This window comes from Fusarium coffeatum, assembly GCF_003316985.1.
Source record: "Fusarium coffeatum strain FIESC_28 chromosome Unknown BRIP53273_contig_180, whole genome shotgun sequence".
Classification (NCBI taxonomy): domain Eukaryota; kingdom Fungi; phylum Ascomycota; class Sordariomycetes; order Hypocreales; family Nectriaceae; genus Fusarium; species Fusarium coffeatum.
In genome coordinates, this window is record NW_022157973.1 from 94,544 (window position 1) to 113,981 (window position 19,438).

The 19,438-nt window shown below is 49.4% G+C and overlaps 10 protein-coding genes across 10 annotated transcripts; 5 read left to right on the top strand and 5 right to left on the bottom strand.

Annotated features, from left to right (window-relative positions):
• Window positions 1-350: 350 nt before the first annotated feature.
• On the bottom strand, window positions 351-740 carry FIESC28_08025 (uncharacterized protein; the record flags this gene model as incomplete). The annotated part of the gene is made up of 2 exons (XM_031162164.1): window positions 351-454; window positions 515-740. 2 exons carry the CDS (start codon window positions 738-740, stop codon window positions 351-353), a joined length of 330 nt encoding a protein of 109 aa, XP_031013787.1.
• Window positions 741-1,549: 809 nt separating this feature from the next.
• Window positions 1,550-3,089, top strand: FIESC28_08026 (uncharacterized protein; the record flags this gene model as incomplete). Its single annotated transcript, XM_031162165.1, has 3 exons — window positions 1,550-1,561; window positions 2,045-2,861; window positions 2,920-3,089. The coding sequence occupies 3 exons, from the start codon at window positions 1,550-1,552 to the stop codon at window positions 3,087-3,089; spliced, it is 999 nt and encodes a 332-aa protein (XP_031013788.1).
• Window positions 3,090-3,986: 897 nt separating this feature from the next.
• On the bottom strand, window positions 3,987-8,298 carry FIESC28_08027 (uncharacterized protein; the record flags this gene model as incomplete). Its single annotated transcript, XM_031162166.1, has 4 exons — window positions 3,987-4,324; window positions 4,377-7,772; window positions 7,828-7,897; window positions 7,957-8,298. 4 exons carry the CDS (start codon window positions 8,296-8,298, stop codon window positions 3,987-3,989), a joined length of 4,146 nt encoding a protein of 1,381 aa, XP_031013789.1.
• Window positions 8,299-8,975: 677 nt separating this feature from the next.
• On the top strand, window positions 8,976-9,255 carry FIESC28_08028 (uncharacterized protein; the record flags this gene model as incomplete). Its single annotated transcript, XM_031162167.1, has 2 exons — window positions 8,976-9,069; window positions 9,113-9,255. 2 exons carry the CDS (start codon window positions 8,976-8,978, stop codon window positions 9,253-9,255), a joined length of 237 nt encoding a protein of 78 aa, XP_031013790.1.
• Window positions 9,256-9,705: 450 nt separating this feature from the next.
• On the top strand, window positions 9,706-11,619 carry FIESC28_08029 (uncharacterized protein; the record flags this gene model as incomplete). Its single annotated transcript, XM_031162168.1, has 1 exon — window positions 9,706-11,619. One exon carries the CDS (start codon window positions 9,706-9,708, stop codon window positions 11,617-11,619), a length of 1,914 nt encoding a protein of 637 aa, XP_031013791.1.
• Window positions 11,620-11,845: 226 nt separating this feature from the next.
• Window positions 11,846-12,476, bottom strand: FIESC28_08030 (uncharacterized protein; the record flags this gene model as incomplete). Its single annotated transcript, XM_031162169.1, has 2 exons — window positions 11,846-12,361; window positions 12,426-12,476. 2 exons carry the CDS (start codon window positions 12,474-12,476, stop codon window positions 11,846-11,848), a joined length of 567 nt encoding a protein of 188 aa, XP_031013792.1.
• Window positions 12,477-13,002: 526 nt separating this feature from the next.
• FIESC28_08031 (uncharacterized protein) lies at window positions 13,003-14,250 on the bottom strand (the record flags this gene model as incomplete). The annotated part of the gene is made up of 1 exon (XM_031162170.1): window positions 13,003-14,250. The coding sequence occupies one exon, from the start codon at window positions 14,248-14,250 to the stop codon at window positions 13,003-13,005; it is 1,248 nt and encodes a 415-aa protein (XP_031013793.1).
• Window positions 14,251-15,151: 901 nt separating this feature from the next.
• Window positions 15,152-16,883, bottom strand: FIESC28_08032 (uncharacterized protein; the record flags this gene model as incomplete). Its single annotated transcript, XM_031162171.1, has 3 exons — window positions 15,152-16,307; window positions 16,364-16,783; window positions 16,840-16,883. The coding sequence occupies 3 exons, from the start codon at window positions 16,881-16,883 to the stop codon at window positions 15,152-15,154; spliced, it is 1,620 nt and encodes a 539-aa protein (XP_031013794.1).
• Window positions 16,884-17,159: 276 nt separating this feature from the next.
• Window positions 17,160-17,512, top strand: FIESC28_08033 (uncharacterized protein; the record flags this gene model as incomplete). The annotated part of the gene is made up of 2 exons (XM_031162172.1): window positions 17,160-17,268; window positions 17,331-17,512. 2 exons carry the CDS (start codon window positions 17,160-17,162, stop codon window positions 17,510-17,512), a joined length of 291 nt encoding a protein of 96 aa, XP_031013795.1.
• A 724-nt stretch (window positions 17,513-18,236) lies between these two features.
• Window positions 18,237-19,292, top strand: FIESC28_08034 (uncharacterized protein; the record flags this gene model as incomplete). The annotated part of the gene is made up of 2 exons (XM_031162173.1): window positions 18,237-18,403; window positions 18,464-19,292. 2 exons carry the CDS (start codon window positions 18,237-18,239, stop codon window positions 19,290-19,292), a joined length of 996 nt encoding a protein of 331 aa, XP_031013796.1.
• Between the last annotated feature and the right edge of the window lie 146 nt (window positions 19,293-19,438).

Here is a 19,438-nt window from a genome sequence, read left to right on the forward strand (position 1 = left end):
AATTTATTTGTATGGGAAAAGAGACAGGAGCATGACCAGCACAGGAGTTGGATGACGGCTAATGATTATGTAGTAATTAGTTTGAGTGCAGACATGATTTATTTCATGATTCCATCCACCCTTCTGGGTTAGTAGCCATCAGCTGGTGATTGTTTTCGAGAGAACATTTCTGGTGGTGGGCATCGCTGAAGCGTGATTGTGGTCGTAGTATGTATGGATAGGTATAGTCATCTATTTAAAATATGCGATCACGAACACCCCAACACCGTATTAAAGCCATGCATGCCCCCAAAGGCCCAGTATTCGTATTTATCCTTAGAATGGTCCACGTCCTAAAGAATGCATGTTGTCTATAATGTTGCCGCAGTCTCGACAACACCTGCTGCCTTGAATTTCTTCTTATCTGTTAATCGAATGTCGACGTTATGTGCCCACTCCATATACCGCGACCAACCTAGATCGAACCTTGTTAGCGAATCTGCCGAGATTTAGACCGTTGCTCTGTAAAACTTACTCCAATAAGCAAACTTTCGACCAAAGTATTTACCCATCCAGGGGACGATCATCATTGTCAGTATCAATTGCAGCTGCTCGAGACTGCGCTCCCACTCGGCCTGCGCGTCTGAGTCTGATACATCGGAGTAAATGTCGTCGGTGGATATGGATGGGAGAGAGTCAAGATCGTCCTTGTCAATGTCGGACGCATCATGGAGGTCGACGAGGGAAGAGTCAGCGGCCATGTTTGTGTTCGAGTAGAGGGAATCCGAGTTTTGAGAGAGTGTCGAGTCAGCGCTAGAGTTAGGCCAGGCTGTGGTGTTATTCAATCGGGTGGTAAAAGGACTAAGTCGATATGTAAGGTTGGGGGTGGACAGTGGATGATGGAAGACGTCGAGATGCTGGGTCGCTTCGGTCAAGGTAGTTCAACTACAGCAGCTGACAGTTCCTCTTTTAAAGATATCGGTCGTTATGAGCGTGAGTACAAAACACGATTAGGATCACCCAGCGAGTTTGGGTGTGGAAGTCAAGTTCCTTTCAACCACGATGATCGAAACCAAGCGATGGCCGAGGTGATGTTCGTCACAGTTGTCGGGCCTGTAGTCACTGCGGCGCCCGGAGCGGGATTCCGAGTAGAGCTGGGGAAGCTACAGCCTACGACTTTTCTGATTGGTTGAAGCGTAGTACTGGCATCGTGCACGTGATCTAACGCGTGACTCGCTATCGTGAAGCTGAGGGTCCGCTTGCGCTGTGGTTGACTCAAGGTATCGCATCCGCCCATGACGTTGGATTCACTTCCCTCTCTACCTTGTTAACCCGCAACAGAATCCATCAGAAGGAACAGATCAACAGAGCGCGACAAAAACTCTGCGACTCGAAAACACCTGCCATCGTTGCGCGAGATACGTGAAAGGGAAAAGAAGCTTTACCTTATACGAAAGTCGACACCCACATCCCAAAAAAACTTCCGGTACAACAACTGCGCGCGGTAGCAGCAGCCCGATTAAAAAAGAAGCACATCAGCTTTTAAGCACACACAACTACAAACGCAATCATGGAGGGCGAGGTGAGTCAACGCACATATATTCCCTGTCGACTCTTTTCTGAGTCAAAATGCGACCTACCCGACACATACATTACATTACAATCACAACCTATAAATGCTGGGATGGCTTGTGAATCATGGACAGATACTTAGGTATCCCAGGCTGGGCTCTCTGTCTCTCATGCCGCTGGCGCACAGGCCCAATCTTTTACCCCTCCAAACCCTCCAACGCCCTATCAACGAGCCTATCACTGCTTCTCCTTGCCGGTTTTTTACCCCACCATCATCCTCAGATGTCCAAGTACCTTTGTACTGTCCTACACCACTTTTGGGGGGGACAACAGCCGATTTGACATCAATTTATTTTACTACCTGGGCCTTTGACTCACATTTTCCCAACCGCCACCTTCACCATCATCATTCATTATCGACAACCACCGACAGCGCCGTCCCCTCAATCGAATTCTTTACTAACGCATTCATCTTTTTTTGCTCAATTTACAGGCACCGACCGAACGCAAATCCCGCAAATCCGTTGCTTTTGACGACGAACAAGTCGTAGTCGACGCTGACGGTTCCGTCACCATGGTTAACGCTACCGAAGAACCCAAGGATTCGGCTCAGTCCCACACGCCTCGTACGCCGCCGCTCTCTGCCGCCCTTGAGTCCTTTACTGATTCGCAAACGACAGCCGTTGAGGATGCTCCCCCAGCTGAGGATGGTGGTCTTGATCTTTCCCTCATGAAGAAGAAGAAGAAGAAGTCCAAGAAGGTTGATGACGATGCCGAAGCCGCCCCCGCTGACGATGCTGCCCCCGCCGAGGATGGAGGTCTCGATCTCACCCTCAAGAAGAAGAAGAAGAAGCCTAAGGCTCCCAAGGACGACGACTTCACCAAGCAGCTCGAGAAGCTCGAGTTGCAGGAGGGCGCTGAGGAGACCGAAGAGGCTCCTCAAGAGCAGGAGGGTGACATGAACGAAGGAACTGGTATCTGGGCCCACGATGAGACTAAGACCATCGGCTACACCATGCTCCTTTCTCGATTCTTCAGCGAGCTCACCCAGAGGAACCCCGACCACGTTATGACTGGAACAAAGAGCTACAAGATCCCCCCTCCTCAGTGTATGCGAGAAGGCAACCGAAAAACCGTTTTCGCCAACATTGCCGATATCTGCAAGCGCATGAAGAGAACCGAAGAGCACGTCACCGCCTATCTGTTTGCTGAGTTGGGTACTAGCGGTTCCGTTGATGGTAGCCGAAGACTGGTTATCAAGGGTCGTTTCCAACAGAAGCAGATTGAGAACGTCGTCCGAAAATACATCAGTAAGTGTTTGCAAATGTACTGCACGACAACCATAGTTACTGATTATGCCCCCTCCAGTCGAGTATGTCACCTGCAAGACCTGCAAATCTCCCGATACCGAGCTCAACAAGGGTGAGAACCGTCTATACTTCATCACTTGCAACAACTGTGGTTCTCGACGAAGTGTCACTGCTATCAAGACCGGTTTCTCCGCCCAAGTCGGAAAGCGAAGAAAGATGCAGGGTTAAGCAACCACACGTCGTTTCTTCTCTCTCGATCCTGCCCCTAACCAATGCCAACAAGGCCGCTGGCTTTTGGTTCCTGGGTGGTTACGTTTATCTTGGTGGTGTTCTATCTAAGGTTACGCAGCTGACTCCTCTGAAAACGAACAAACGGTTTTCTCTTCGAGCAACGTAGCCTGGATATGGATGTGGATCTCGCACTTTTGGATGAGGCTCTGCTGATAGTTGCCTTCTCCCCACGATCTGGTCTTTAGGGTCAAAAGGAGTGATGTCGGTCTCGATAAATTATGAAATCGAGTGCCGGGGTTATGATGTTGGCGTATGGATTATGTACATGATGCCGGAATGAAATAAGACTCCAGCCAAGAAGCTTGATGCCAGTGACAATGTCCGCCCATTAACTTTTGTACAAAGATGATGTTTGCAAGCCGATGATCAACAACGAGGCCGGATACGCGTAAGTCGAACGGTATGCAAACTTTGCATCCTTGAAAATCTTTATTACTACACGACGACAATTTGATCCAGTCGTGCCCTCAGGTAGTCGTCAACCCAGAACTGACCCCAACTCCCATCTCTGATGAATGGCTTCCATTTACGAGACTCATACATGAGAGACCAAAAAGAAAAGTTAAAAATAAGAGCACACGAACCAAAAAGACATGTCTACCTCTAAACGCAGAAGGCCGTAGCCAAATAACTCTCCCGAACCAGCCCGATATAGCCTCCCGTTTTCTTTTTGCCATGCATGCATACGTGTTTCCTTTGTTCCATGTACGTTTAAGTATGCCCTGCTCATGGCATTGGCAGTAACTTCCATCTTCATGTAGAACATTGTATTATACAAACTGATCAACGTAGCGGACGAATCAATGATCCAGCCACCACATGTGGACAATCTAGCTAAAATTGTACACCGGGGCTCGTGTCCATTGACATGTCCGTATCGAAAATCGAGCCAGCCATAGCATTGTCTGTGTCAACAATGGTGGCATTCTTGGTCGCAGTGTCAAGGTTGTTATCCAGCTCTGTCCGTGCGGCATCAAAGGTACTGTGGACCCATGAGCCAAGACGGTTCTTCTCGAGGAACTGATGAAGGACCTTGTCCTCGTGCTTCATAATATCAACCAGTTTTGTGCGGAACGATGTCTCGAAGTCGCGGAACCGGCGGTCGAGGTTCTCAGTAAAGGCACCCAGCGCCTCCTTGGGGGACAAAGGCCGGAAAGGCTCTCGTGGGTTTTCTGTGTCCAAGTTAGCAGAGGTCCAAGTATCTAGGTTAAAAAGTCAACTTACGAAAGCTAATACAGTCTGTCATCATAGAGTAGAGTTCTGTTTCTGCCAACCTTTCGACTACCTCGCGGTCGTCTTTGAGCTGGGTATCGTTAATGCGCGACCAATCATCGCGAATAAACAACCTCCTCCAAATCATCCTCTTGGCTTCCTTAACTTCGTCGCTATGGCAGCTGCTCTCAGCAACGAGAAGAGCCAGCCAAAACGGATTAGGAATCTCGGCTCGAGACTCAGGCTTTAGATAAATCAAGGTAAGAAGGTCGATGAGCGTCATAGCATCCAAAGCCTCGTGTTGCAAGAGACGTTTCATGCCATCTTCAAAGATCTGGTGCTGAGCCTTTTGGCGGCGAGGGATGTTCATGCTGTGGACCTCCATGGCAAAGTTGAGTGCGGCCGCATCGTCCACCGCATCATATGTGCTAGGGAGGACTTGGTGGTACAGTTGATCTTGGATCCTGATCGCGACCAACTCTCTGTCGACCTTCTTCAATTTTTCCTCTGTGCGAACTTCATCGGCGTTGACCTTGAGACCGCTAGGGTTGGTGTCCTTGTCTTTCTCTTCAAGCTCGGCCAAAAGAGCCAGTTTGCCGAGACTCAATTCGATCTTCTTGTTCCAGACTTGCTGTTCCTTGGTGAGTGCCAAATTGATGAGCGTATCGGCACTGTGGCCCACATCCTTCTCCTGCTGCACGTCGTTGATCCACGAGATGCGCGCTAGCTCAGGCTTACTACGCAGGAACTGCGTTTTATACCCCTGGTTATCAAGGTCGAATTCCAGTACGTCCTCAACTCCATGTTTTTGAAGGAGGAACTCGTAGGCAGGGAACGCGAAGGCCTGGCCATAAGTAGAGAAGCTGTTCTGCAGCTTATTCTTCTTACTGTCTCTAAGCCGCTTAAGATTCTGTGTTTCCACTAAGGACAGTCCGGGCTCGCCAAGTCGATCTTCGAGAATTTGAATGTGATCAAGCAGAATGACAGAAAGGGCACGGAGACATTCATGCTTCTCGGCAATTGAAGCACCTTCTTCCCATTTACCAGAGCGCGCCAGGGCAAGAGGCTTCTCGAAACGATCAGTTGCGTAAACCTTTGCAAATTGCTGAGAGATGACCTTTTGGTCAGACTGTACTTGTGACCAGCGAGCGCACTCCAGAACCGAAGTGAGCATACCATCGATAAGACTAGGGAGCTCCTCAAAAATCTTGGTGACGATCTTGGGATCTGGGTGGTTTGCTCCCTTGGTCGACTCGCCAGCGTCATGGTTCTTGAGTACCCACTGGTCTGAGAGGTCGACAAGACGTTTAGCGTTATTGGCGACATACTGAGAGCCAGTCCAGGGCTCGGGAAGATCTTCGTATCCATCACGTAGAATACCCAAACGCAGTTCCTCGAAACCAAGACCGTAAGAGCTGAGGCTGTTCTTTCGGAAATCATGAGCTGCTGTAAAGGTGCAATTGTAGACCTGTATCGCTTCGTATATCATGACATTAACCTTGGCGTCATCAAGAAGATGATCTTTGTATAATGTTTTGATGACCTCGTAAGCCCAGGCAACGAAAAGCTCCAGGCGGAAGACATCGTTAATAAACCAATGCCGAACTCGATCAACCTCGCCAATCTTAGCGACGGGGTTGTGCTTCTGATCTTGATGAATGAACTCGACAATCGTGCCGATAAGACTCTTTTTATCATTTGCCGGCCGTGCAGCAGTGAAAGCTTCGTGTCTTTTCCAGAGCAGAGTAGCCACATGCATTTTCTCAGCGTTGTAAAGCAGATTCCAGCGTGTCTTGCGGTCGAGGTCTGCTCCCATAACTCTGAGCTGTGTGATCAATCTCTCCAGTGCGTTTGATCGAGCTCGCAAGTTGTCTTCTAGCGAGGCCGGGAGTGTCGAAATAAAGGGTGTACTAGAGCTCAAAATTTCGTGACTGACTTCGAGCGCAGCTTCGGCGATTTCGTCGTTGGCAAACTTGATGTCTTGTCGTCCATCGAAGATCAAAGGATTGTCTTGCTTCACACCGAAGAAGACAGCCTGCTCAATTTTGCTCTTCGCGGAAACCTTTGGTGGTTGGTCACTAGCAAATTTATCCACATCGGTTGTCACGATTCGCACTGCGCCAGCTCCTCGAACCATGAGGACGACAGCAGGGTTCTTTGTCTTGGGTCGATGAAGTCGATGTTCTTCGTGGCTAGTAACTGATGCCATTTCTTCAAATCCAGAACCAATAATCTCGTGCAGATCGTCTTCTCGGAAGTCGACTACATCTTCGAAGGCGGCAGGGAGGATGTGACTGTCGGTTTGAAGTTGCGACTCAGGAGACTGGGGTGGGAGGGCGATAGAAGCAATGACAGTTGCACGGTCAAAGACCACAAAGGCAACCAGAGCGGGTCGAGGAAGATATAGGCGCGGTCGTGAGGCTTCGGATAGTTGTGATGAGAACGGTGTACTATATGATGTTATGGGACGGATCATGCCAATCTGGCAATCTCTGGGGGTCAGGATAGCCTCGACCAATGCGTAGCGAGAAGTGCTTCGTAGGGTCAAGCTAACGAGAACGAGGAGGTGCTGCACTGATGAATCGTCGGTAGCCATAGCATCACTCAGCCTGCTCAGCTCCAGGTACTTGGACTCCAAGCCCTTAGGAACGTAGGTAAAGTCGATTGCTTCAAAGGAATCTTCGGGGTAATCTTGAGACACAGGGTCGGCCTCCTGTAACGCAGCAACAATTTCCTCTCGTACGTCTGCATCGCCAATGATTTCATTATGACCTCCGCGATGAACCCTCCAAGCATTAAGTCGTCCCTTGCTGGTAAGAGCCACAATGTTCCTCTCGCCTGTCCGTGCAGACCGATCTGCTCGGACAGCTGCAACATCTCCTTTGAGAGACAGGTGTTGGAAGGCGTGTCGAATACTGCCAAAGATACCACCGGTGGCGGGTGACAGGTTATTACGCAGGAACTGAACGGAGATAGCAGGACGGCCTTGGCTGTCGCGCACGTTCATGTACGCAAGGCGTCCGGAGTTGAAGGTCAAGATAAAGCCAGCAGATTCAGCGTTGGTGATAGCCACAACTTTCTCGCCTGAGTGCATTCCTGGGATCGTATACTCCACGCCTGTGCGGTCCTTCTTCATAAAGACAAACGTGGCAGCACTCGCAATCGATTCCCAGTACACAACTTTCCCACTACCTCCCATTACAACAACCAAGCCGGGCTCTGCCGATGACGCGGATGGTGAGACGAGGCATCCTACGGGAAGGGGTTCGTTCGGTCTGGTAGTCGATGGAAGGCTAAAAGAAAAGGTTTCGGGGGATTGCGATGTGGATGTGTAAGGCCAGACAAGGGCGTGTGTTTGAGTTAGGGAGAGGGCATAGCCTGTAGAGAAGATGTCGGCGGTTTGGTAGGCTAAGAAAGTGAGTAAGGCATCGAAAAGTCAAAGAGGAAATGCGCATCAACTTACCTGGCCAGTCGGCGCGAATTCTGTCGGGCAAAGCTGGTAGCTTGCTAACTGTGTAGGCGTTTGTGCTTGTCTGTAAAGGACAATCAGTATACGACATTGACGTGGAAGAAACAAGTTCCGTCTTCTTACCAGCACAAGGCTTCCGTCGCCTTTATTAGCGGCGCGATCGCCATGCTTTGCCTTTTTTGTGCGAACGTTCAATTCCTTGCGCAAAACTGGGCTAACAGGCTCGGGGGGCTCGATGTTGATGGTTTTGTTTTTGGCGGGTAGAGTCGCGACCTTGGTATCAGCCTTGACCTCGATCATCTCCTGTCCAGCTTCAGGATTCACAAAAGTTTGCTCCGTCAGAGGAAGTCTCTGTCTCTTTGCTTTCGGCTGTTGAGTTGTACGTTCAGAGCTCACTGGGCGCTGGCGACGGCGTGAACGAGTCGCGGTCGCAGGGCCGCCTTGAGCGGAGGACGGGGAAAACATTTTGGGTGGATCGCAAAGTTGGTGTCGATGGATAGATGGTTGTATCAAGAAAAGATGTCGCGAAATAGGGCGTGTCGTGTTAAAATGGCGATAGAATCAGCCGCGGGATCATAGAGGCATTTTGCGGCGTAAACGTGACGATGATCGTGATGGATCGTTGACGTGAATGTGAGAATGTGAGCGGTGACTTTTTGTAATGATGGATGGGAGAGAAAACTGGGCTTTGGAAGTCTGCTGCACCTGTAGTGTACTAATGGAGGTATCTTGCAGAGCGAACAGTGACGAAGCGTGCATCAGGAGCCAATCGAACAACAAAGTTGGTTGTCCGTCTCCCAGCTACGGCCCTGTCTGGCGCGTTATGATTGGCTGGCGACTTTTTTTCTTCATGAGGTCCAGCGTGCTAGAGCTGCTGTGCTGAGCTGGCATTGCCTTGTAGCTCCTTGAGAGCTTCTGTCAATTGTGTTCGTGGGCCAACCAAAGCTCTGCATCTGCTCCACTCACTTGCAGCTGACCCATGAAAAGTGGCGGGTGCCGCAAACCACTTGCATCTCCAACTCTCACAATACATCATCGCAGAGAAACCAAACAAACATTCAGTTCATGCAGTTCCATCAAAAAACATTATTCCATCATCCACTACACGATACTATCACGAGATTTTTGCCCAGCATCTTACGATGTCCAACCATCACGATGACGCATCCTGGACGCGCGCTGACAGAGAACTTTTAGAGAACACTGCCAGAGATGCCAAGTATACCAACGAACAAGGTATATCAAATCCTACCATTACTTACTCAACTAATTATTTTAGTCACTATTTTGGCCGAGCAAATCAAAATTCTGGTGTCTCACTCCCAGCAACGCGAAGAGAAGGAAGCCCGAGATGCGCAAGCCAAAATCAGATTGCCGTTCTATCGCAAGCTCTGGAACCGATTTGAAAAGAATACAGCTTAGATCGTTGCATTAATCGCGTTTTTTCAAGCCTTACAAGTAACTTTCAATATTATCTACCTATGCTAATTAATTAGTGGTTACTCGAACTGATCTGGAATGCGATTAAGGCCGTCAAAACCGCGACCGTCTTCTTCTAGGGTTCTCTCGTGGTGGTTGCTCTATTCTTCTGGTGGTGTGGCTTTGTACTGTACTCGATTTTAATTAAATCAGCGACTACGAATGAGCGGGAAACCAAGTCTGAAATACATCTTCAATCTCTATGCTTTTGGTGTCTTTGTCTACGTAACCTGACTTTCCAATTGTACAGTATCCTAGATCGAGTCTGCAGCCAAAACAATTGGCCAGGCTAGACCCCGATCAACGACTACCCTATCCCTAGCACTGACTCCACATATGTCGATATTAACTCAAACCTGCACACCGTGACGATTCAATAGCGGGCTCATCATCATGAGACGGTTCTCAACAGCGGTGATTATCACGGATCCTCTGGTCAAGTATCAAACTCATGTAGCGGCTGGCCTGTATGCGCCAGATCCATCGCAGCATCGGCTTGCCAGGCACTTACAAAAGATATATCTCCGCATCAAGGACTATTCTCCCCAAACAGAATACCGTCAACGCTTGAAACAAGTTGCTCGTTTGACCGAGGCAAAGTCAAAAGAGAATCCGGAAGAAGAAGGGAATATTCTTGCGTTACGCAATCACTCAATATGGCGGAACCCGCTCTTCAAGCATCTCCTCGCAACACCTGAAGGGAAAGAGAGTCTCGCTATGACCCGAGTACTTGCGAATCACGAGTCTGCAATCGAGATAGACTCACCTAAGGGACTGTTTCTTTCAGGTGAAGTGGGCACTGGAAAGTCGATGTTGCTTGACCTACTTGCAGATGGTTTACCAACTGAGCGGAAGCGAAGGTGGCATTTTAATACCTTTATGCTATACACCATCTCTCAGCTCGAGCATCATCGAAAAACCAACCCTGGAGTTGAGGAGGGAGAAACAGACTATTCCATCTTATGGATGGCCAAAAAGTTGGTCGACGAATCTCCGATCTTGTTTCTCGACGAATTCCAGTTACCCGATAAAGCGGCCAGCAAGATCCTCAGCCACCTGTTCATTGCATTTTTTCAACTTGGTGGTGTTCTCGTTGCGTCTTCCAACCGTATGCCTGAAGAGCTTCAGAATGCAATTGGTGTCGATTATACACCTGCGCCAACAAGGGGCTTGATTCGCAAATTCTTTGGCGGCGCAGTACGTGCTCGAGGCGAGATGTACGGGTCAACCAGCGATTTTGCAAACTTTCTCGAAGTGTTGAAGGCTCGGTGCGACTTTTGGCAGATGGAAGGAGCTAAAGATTGGAGGAGGAGAGAAGAGACCGACAGCCCTCTTGTTGTGGCTGAGAGTGCTGCCGAAGGTGAAGCTGTTGTGGAGGAGGCTGTCACTCAAGACAAGCCGGAACGAACTACTAAGAAGCCAGTGAACTATTACCTGTCAACGGATGAGCAAGACGCATGGCGAGAGCGAGTAATGACTGCTATTGCATGGACGGACCCTGTTTCACTACCATGGAAACCCTCAACGGTCGTGGTATACGGACGAAAAGTTCACACACCTCGACACTACAACGGCTATGTGTTCTGGGACTTTGGAGATCTGGTTGAGGCCTTTGGACCAGCTGATTACATTACAATGGCCTCTACTTACCATACATTTATCATTGACAATATTCCTATCCTAACATACGCAACAAAGAACGAGGCGAGACGATTTATTACCCTATTAGATGCTCTATACGAAGCTCGCTGTAAACTCATTATTCGGGCGCAGAACCCTCCGGATACACTGTTCTTCCCCAAAAAGAGAGGTCTTGCAAATGGAAAACCAAACAACACAAACGAGCCGGATGATCTCATCTCTGAAACCATTGCCGAGGTATATCAAGATCAGATGTCTCCATTTCGACCCAATGTGGCATACTACGATACAAAGTCAAACACCGCAAACTACGATCCAGACCAGGACTCAGACTTTGGCATACAGACCAAGCCCATCGACTTTGCGAACAGAAGCGCGTTCACCGGAGAAGATGAGCGGTTCGCATACAAGAGAGCTATCTCTCGATTATGGGAACTATGTAGTGCGCAGTGGCATGCTAGGACAGGGGATTGGTGGCAACCGCTGCCCCTCGAGGCACGGCACTGGGAAGGAGGCACTGTCACGCAGCGAGTCGAACATCAAATTGGTGCAAGTCGACTGAGCAAAGAAGAAGGGATGGGCCAGAGTTTGGAGGTTGATGAAATGGCTGGACTGTCAAAGTGGAGAGTTGAAGATCTGAAGAATAGCTCGGAAAAGAGTGTCTGATCCAGATACTCTGATGTAATTGGGTAAACAGCAAGTATGTGCGCGTACATATCAACATCAAGTATTTAGAAACAAATAGATTTAAGTTATTCGTGAATCAACCAGTTGCCCGTATGAGGGCAGGATCTAGATAGTCTATGACCGGATATCCCGTTATGCCATGCTCCAAAACGCCATGCACCTGTATCTTGCTTTACTACTTATACATTGCTCCGGTCCGTCCAGCTCAGAGGCTCGTCACACCTGGCGTCCAGCCTTCGCCTATTCTCTTCATGTCTTCAGTGAATTTACGACTTGTAATCTTTTTGCCCCCTCTTCCCCCTAACGGCGCATGCTCATCCGGGTCATAAAATGGGTTCTGTAGCAACTTGACATATGCGTGTTGCATAGCGCGAAAGACGGGTTTGAGCTCAGCGTCGCGCAGGCCTGTAGCAGAACCCCTACTCGCAGCTGCCGGAGCGTTGCCATCAACGCGACGGCCGCGCATATCAACGACGCAAACCATGCGAACGCCCGTATTGGTCTCGAAGCCGTAGGCGGCGAGGCGGTCGTCGACGGCGTGTAGCAGACCAAAGTCGCCCGAGAGACCTACGCCCGAGACCGCATTGTTTCTTGCGCGAAGATCGAATACATCGATGGTGGAAGAGAGAAGGAGCGAAAATTGGAGAGGCGTGCGGATCGGGGCGAATGTGTTTGTCGCTGGATCGAGCGAGGGGAAGATGGAGATGTGGAGGGGGTTGTTCTGTTAGGACGGCGAATTAGTAACTTATCACATGAAACAACGGACTAGAAAAAGATGTACTCACGTTTCTACCAATGACGCCTAGACAGGCGATTGAGGGTATCGCGGTGGACATGGTTATAACAGCTTGTTGGCGAAGATGGAGGTTGAAAGAGGAAGCTCGGCTTAGTGGGAGCCTCCATGCTCGCTTTGTGCCAGCGGGCAACCTTAACTTGTAATCCCCACCTCCTACATCCAAGGACATCATGATGGGCGACTTGCAGCGAAAAATGTGAACTCGTTAAATGTGAATAAGTCAAGAAAGGACGACGAATCTCAGAACTGGGAATATTGAATTCATTTATTATTCCAAATTCGAAATATGATGGTAGCGGCTGGAGGCTGGAATGTCTCTCTTTAGCTTGTCTGTCTGAAACCGGCCATTAACTCAGAAACCATTACAAGTCCATCATCACCTCTCATCACGAATTCAACCATTGCCAAGTAGGTACTACGTGTGCATAGACTTTTGCTAGTCGATGCTGTAAATGTGTTCAATTCAATTCGTAAAATCCACAATTCGCTTGCCCTATCGCGTACCCTCTATTAAAGTCCACGCCGAATAACATGATGTATATATGCAGTGGCTGAGTGGGCAGTTCTCACTCTGAGTATTCGTCGTCTTCCATGAGACCTGCGGTATCCTCAAGTCCTCTTAGAACCTCCTCGACCTCTGATGGATCTGTGATGGCCCACACACCTCCACCCTTTACTAGATCTTTGCCGCGCATACCGACTTCTTTGCCTACAAGGTTGCGACCGACCTTGCCCGGCCCAACACCAACCCATCGCCGTATACGGGCCTCTTGGTCCAAGTACCTGATGCTGTCCCACCAGCGTACTGTGTCGAGGCAGCCGCGGGCCAGTAAATCCTTGAGCTCTTTTTTGCAGCAAACTGGCCGCGCAGACACATTGCTGATGATCGGCAACTTCCCGGGGAATTTTACAATGTCCTCATTTTCGCGACCCTTCACTTTGCTGGGTTCTTCGAGGAGCTGGCGCATCACGGCGACAGCGGGTTTCATGATGGGGCTGTGAAAAGGACTATCGGCCTTGAGACGTACAGCGCGAGGGTCGTAGCCAAGGAACTGACGAACGTGAGCAATGAGCATCTTTATCCGCTCTATATTTCCACTCAGCACGATCTGGTTCTTGCTGTTTATGTTGGCTATCAACACCTGCTCGATAGGCGGTAGATCTGCCAGGTCCTCAGCAGAAATGCCGACAAACTCCCGGATGGCTTCAACCAGTTTGTCCATGTGTTCTGGGTGGGAAATGACCGCCACCATGCCGTATTCTCCGCCGTACTTTTCGATCGCATGTTTCGTAGCTTCGGACATGGCCTCTGCTCGTTTGCGCACTAGGTTTAAACTGTCCTGGAAGGAGATGTACCCGCCAGCTACAACGGCAGCGAACTCGCCGAGTGAGTGGCCTAGTGTAACATCGAAGTGATCGGTGACCTTGAAGTTGAATTCACGTTCGAGAATGCTCAAGATGAAAATGGATGTTGCCATGATGGCGGGCTGCGCATTGGGTGTCTCAGTAAGCAGCTTCGAAGGCCCATTCTGGATGATGTCGGAGAGCTTGTAGCCCATATACTCGTCAATCTCGTCTCGTAGTTGTGATGCCGTAGAAGGGAAGGCCTCGAGCCATGGAGTCAACATGCCCACTCGCTGGACGCCTTGGCCTGGGAAGAAGAGTGCCGTTCTTGTACCTCCTCGATGTGTAGATCGCCATCTTTGTTGTAGTTGAAGTAATGGTCGATTGTGGAGGGTAGTCGGCGTCGAAGAGAAAGAAGCAGGGGAGCAAATGTGAGTAGTAGCTAGAGTATAAGTGCGACGGCACCGCATCGTGAACGTTGCCATTGCCGTCTGAGCGGCGGGGCAGAGAATAGACGTCAAGATGGACGAAGTGAACGGTTCATTCTGTGGCGATCCAGCTTAAGGAGACGAGAGAAAGAAGAAGTGCAAACAATCCACTTTCCTGCTGAACTTGAGAAAACAAAATAATCAATGTCCAAGCCCAAACCCACGAGAATGATCACCCTTTGGGGGGTCTGGGTCTGGGTCTGGGTCTGGGTCTAGGTACCTAGTAAGTTATGGAGGTAGGTCTGGGGTTCGGGAGTTTGCGTGACGTCGGGGTCATGTTAGTGCTAAGGTACGTACCGAATTCCTCGGAATTGGGGGAATTTCTCTCCAATTCTCATGAGAATCATCGGAATCGCTGCAGACAGAGTCGTGGGTCGTCCAATCATATTACGATCGCATGCCGAGCCGTCGCTATTCCAGGCGCCCTTCGACCTTAGACTTGGGGCTCCGGGTCTGCCCCCACACTTAGAGCCGATACCCCGACCTGAAGCGGCTTCGGAGCTCCGTTGTTCTTTGGGCGCATCCTCCGAGGCTCTCTCGAATTACATGTTGTCGGATTGGCTCTCTGAGCAGCACTTCCTAATTGTTCCTTCACCTCCCGCGGGAACACACTCCGATCATGCACCGGGTGTGCGTTACATCAAATATGTCCATTCATTACGTTTGTGCGTCGCTTCTAAGAGGTATTGGATATTTGTCGGGTTTGACCATTCTGAATTTGCTTTTGTTTCTGCCATGGCCTCTAGCTTCCCGTGATTGGCTCGCAAATGCGGCATGCACTGTACTACTGTTAACGCTTCACTCAACACAACATCATGAGCCCATCCCATCGTATGCTTGCCGTTCCATGTCCCCGGTTGTTGTAGCGTCTAATTTTCTTTCATTAACATCGTATCTCCACACCTCCCTTGCTAACCGTCAAGTACTTGACTCCTTTGTAGGGCTTGACACTCTCTCCCAGACCCCTACTCTTGCGTGTGTCGAGCTGTATGCTCTCTACTTTCAATCCACTTGCCAACCAACCCTTGACCGAGAAACTTACTGATGCCGATGTTGGCATCAAGATCTTGTTCTGTGCGATTTTCTTGGTGTCCTTGTCATCACCTGTGCTTTCGGGATTCTGTGCCGCCTTGGCCACAGGCACACTTTGATATGGCCCATCAAATGTGTAGTCAGTTCCGAATCCAAACCCGTTAGGATCGAATCCCTCATCATCCTCACCTATCAGTGGTCCCACAACGGTACACCTAAGACCGAAGTAGCTTGTACCGCCTGATAACTCCTTTGCGGGGATATACCACTCCAGAAACTTCTCGCCGGGGTTGAAGCTGGCATCACCTTTGCTCGGTCGAATCTCAGATAGGTTTCTAACATCGGCTGGCAGCGGAATCGTCACAGTTAAGTCATCCATCAAAGGAGCTCCTGGAGATCCAGGATGAGGCCCACCGAGTCGGCCTCCACTACCGCCTCTCCCTATACCCGATGATGCTGGCGAAGGTGCCCCGAGAATCTTGTTAACCTGCAGCCGAACCTCAAAATCTGATCCCGTTGCCCCTAAACCTGTCTTGACCTCCATGTTGATGGGGAGCTTCAGATTGTTAGAGCTGAGGCTCCCGCTCTTCCCACTCGTAAAGGGCAGCAGGTCCACTTCGTACCCAGCCAGAATGAATCTCCCGTCAGGTGGAATAAAGCTCAGCTCGCCTGGTCTCTCCTTCCACCGGTTCAGCCGCACACATGGGTGAAAGACGGGTAGTTCCATGATACTGCCAAGATTGTGTTTTCCGGATGGACTTGTGATGTTCAAAGTAATGTCCGGAACGCCTGATACTTTACAAGTGAATGCGATAGTGCCGTTGGCGAAAGCTGCCAGAGGCCTTCCTGAAGGGGCGAGTGTAACAGACAAGGTCTCCACGATATCCGCGTACATTTCGTTGGACGTGTGCCGCACGTTGGCTCTCCTCCATGGTAAAGCGGTCGAGTTCGATGGCAAAATGGAAGACGTGCTTGAATTTGAGAAGTTGGCGCTCAAAGGTGCTTTTCTGATCATGTATTAGCACAAAGGTCTGTTGCAGGAGAAGCTCAATGGTCTACAAACCCAGGCAGATTGATGCTTCCCAACAATTTCCCAACCCAGCCTTCCTGTTCCACCACCTCGCGCAGAGCATTAGGTTCTGTCGTACTAATTATGCCGGCGTCGCACATCTCCGTCAGTAGTTGCGCAACAATATCGTAGTTATTCTCGATCTTGACGGCCAGGAGCGGCGCGCCAAGGAAGTCTTCGAAAGCATCTATTATGCGGTGTAGGAACTCAAAGACAAGCAGCGGTTCGATCTCGGTTGAAGACGTAGCAAGGAATAAGAGGTTCGCATGTGTTAAGCTGAAGACAAGCGTCGGAGGACTCGTATTGGGGAGGTAGATGAGGTTCGGTCGCGGTGCGGGATGTTCTAGGTAGAGGGGTAGAAGATGGGTTGCCGACAAGGGCCGCCCTGCATAGGTATGCGAGAGAATAGGATTACTAGATGTAGATACATGGTTAGAAGAGGTCTATTCGAGTGATCCAATGAGCCATACCGGTTATCATCGTAAATGTGAAGCGCCTCAATAACGCCGTTCATTGTAAAGACCAACACCTCCCTCTAGTGTTGACAGGCGAGAGCTCAGGTACTCTAATGGCGCTCTAAACTAAGTTAAACGGTGGGACAGCAGCACAAGCAATGACGATTGCAGGTGCAGACCCCTGGGAAGTATGACTCAGCGACCAGCAGCTGATTTGTCCAATCAACATCGGCCTTAGTGCGACTCTATGGTTGAAGCTCGTGATACTTGAATGGATAGTTGAATTCTTTTTATTCGAGATACCAATTTTCACCCCTAAGCAGCAAGTCCCCACAATGGCAGGCGACAAGATTCCGACAGTCCAATCTCTGGAGAAGCCAGAAAAGCTTGAGGACATTTTGCGCCAGGATCGAGGCGAAGACTGTTTACCTTGCAAAGTCGTCGGTCAGTTCCAGCACTCAGTTCTTATACTCACTCAATCTTAGGGTGGACTGACAATGTGATAGGTAGCGGGGCATTCTTTGGCCTAGGAGCCTACAGTTACTTCTCTGGCATGTCCCAGCTTGAGAAACAAAAGGCTTTAATCCTCAAGAGCAAATCTCCCTTTGGAATGCGAAGTCGCAAGTTCGGCATTACCTCTATATCGCTGGCTCTTGCGTGGATGGGACTCTGGAGGGCATTCAAATAGTCAAACGACGGTTCACCAAGCATTCAAGTACTCCCTCTCACACCATCAAACATCACTGTATAACACCACTTCGCAAGACATCTTGCAGCTTTATCTTTCGCAGGTACGCCTATAGTTTGAGATGTCAGAATACCCGGGGTGTCTCTAAGGATCTAATCGGGATTCTCTCATGTCTCTGTAGCAATTTTCTTACAAAATAATAGAAGGAGTTGGGAGTTTGTCTATGGCTCATGTAGAACTACTAGTGTACTGCGTTGTAAAATACTGGATGTCTGATAAGATTAGTATTTAACTGCCTAAGTGGTTTGAGATACTAGGACTTTCCTATCTGATATATAATGACTTTTATGAAAATATAATGATTTACTTATTCTTCTTTATATATTTAAACGTACGAGCATTACATTGAATCGCTGGTTTATAAAATGGCCGATACTGGGATTCTCTATCGGTTCCAGGTACTCACTCTCATTAAGCCACTCTCCTTGCTACCATGCACTAAAATCTCAACCTCAGAGACCCACATTGAATCTTTAACCAAACTCATCCATCAACCAGAAAAATCGACAACAAGTTAATCCAGCTCAACTTCTTATCCTGCAAACACCCTATCGGTGTATTTAATTTAGTACTACCAGTCACCCTTGGAACAGTTCAACGGTTATCGGGCCTCAACAACTGGCCGCTTTCTCGCATCGCCATCATCTTCTCTTCTCATCTCATCATGCCCATCACAATTCTTAGTCCTCAACCTCCCACGCCCAGGAGACCACAAGCAGTCCCTGTCGCAAATAATGATTCCGACTCTGACTCTGAAGGCGGTGCTGAGGTAGAGGGTGACGACATCTTCACACCAGGCACCGTGATAACGTCGAACCCTCAATGGATGCGGTAAGTCTGAGCATCTCAGACGTCACGACTTTTCAACTTTGATACTGACATTTTCACTAGTGGACACGGCACATATATTCCTGCAGGATCATCTAACATCACATCATCCCTTGCTGGTACTCTCACAAAGACAAACAAGCTCCTCTCTGTGCGTCCTCTTCGCGCTCGATACACCCCAGAGATCGGTGACCTTGTCGTCGGTCGCATTGTCGAAGTGCAGGCAAAGCGATGGCGTGTCGATGTAGCTGCCTCGCAGCTTGCTATTCTACAGATTTCAGCCATTAACTTGCCTGGTGGTATCCTCCGTAAGCGTACCGAGACCGATGAGCTGCAGATCCGCAGCTTCTTCGCTGAAGGTGACCTTGTTGTGGCAGAGGTTCAGCAGCTGCACCAGGACGGAGCCGCGAGTCTTCACACCCGTAGTTTGAAGTACGGAAAGTTGCGAAATGGTGTATTTGTTGCCGTTACTGGTACCGGCGGTGGTGGTGGCGTTGTCCGCTCCAAGCGACAAGTCTGGACAATGGACGTGGCCAACGCTGGTGGCAAGGTCGATATCATTCTGGGAGTGAATGGGTATATCTGGATCAGTAAGCACATTGAGAGTGAGACTGCCGCCGAGGCTGCGGGTATCAACCGCATGGAGGAGACCGTGAGCAACAAGGTTTACTCAAGCCAAAACGACCCCATGGAGGTGACAACTATGCGCGAGATTGCAAGAATTCGCAGTGTCATTCTGGCTCTTGTTGAAAACGGGCTGAAGGTTGATGAAGGTACAGTGAACAGAGGGTACAGCGAGGCTGTGGATATCGCCAGAGATTCGACTGATGATGATTTGTATCTGGGAGGGGAGAAGGGACGTCGCCTGGCAGCCGCCTTGACTGGTTACTGATCTATCTTGGATTTCAAAAGTCATGTCAGACAACTATAGTCATAATGCAAGATACCACTACTTTATGAATCGAAATTATTGGCCTTGTGATTTTATTTCAATTATTAACATTGGCTAACTTAATTAACACTCGGTTTTAAAGGTCG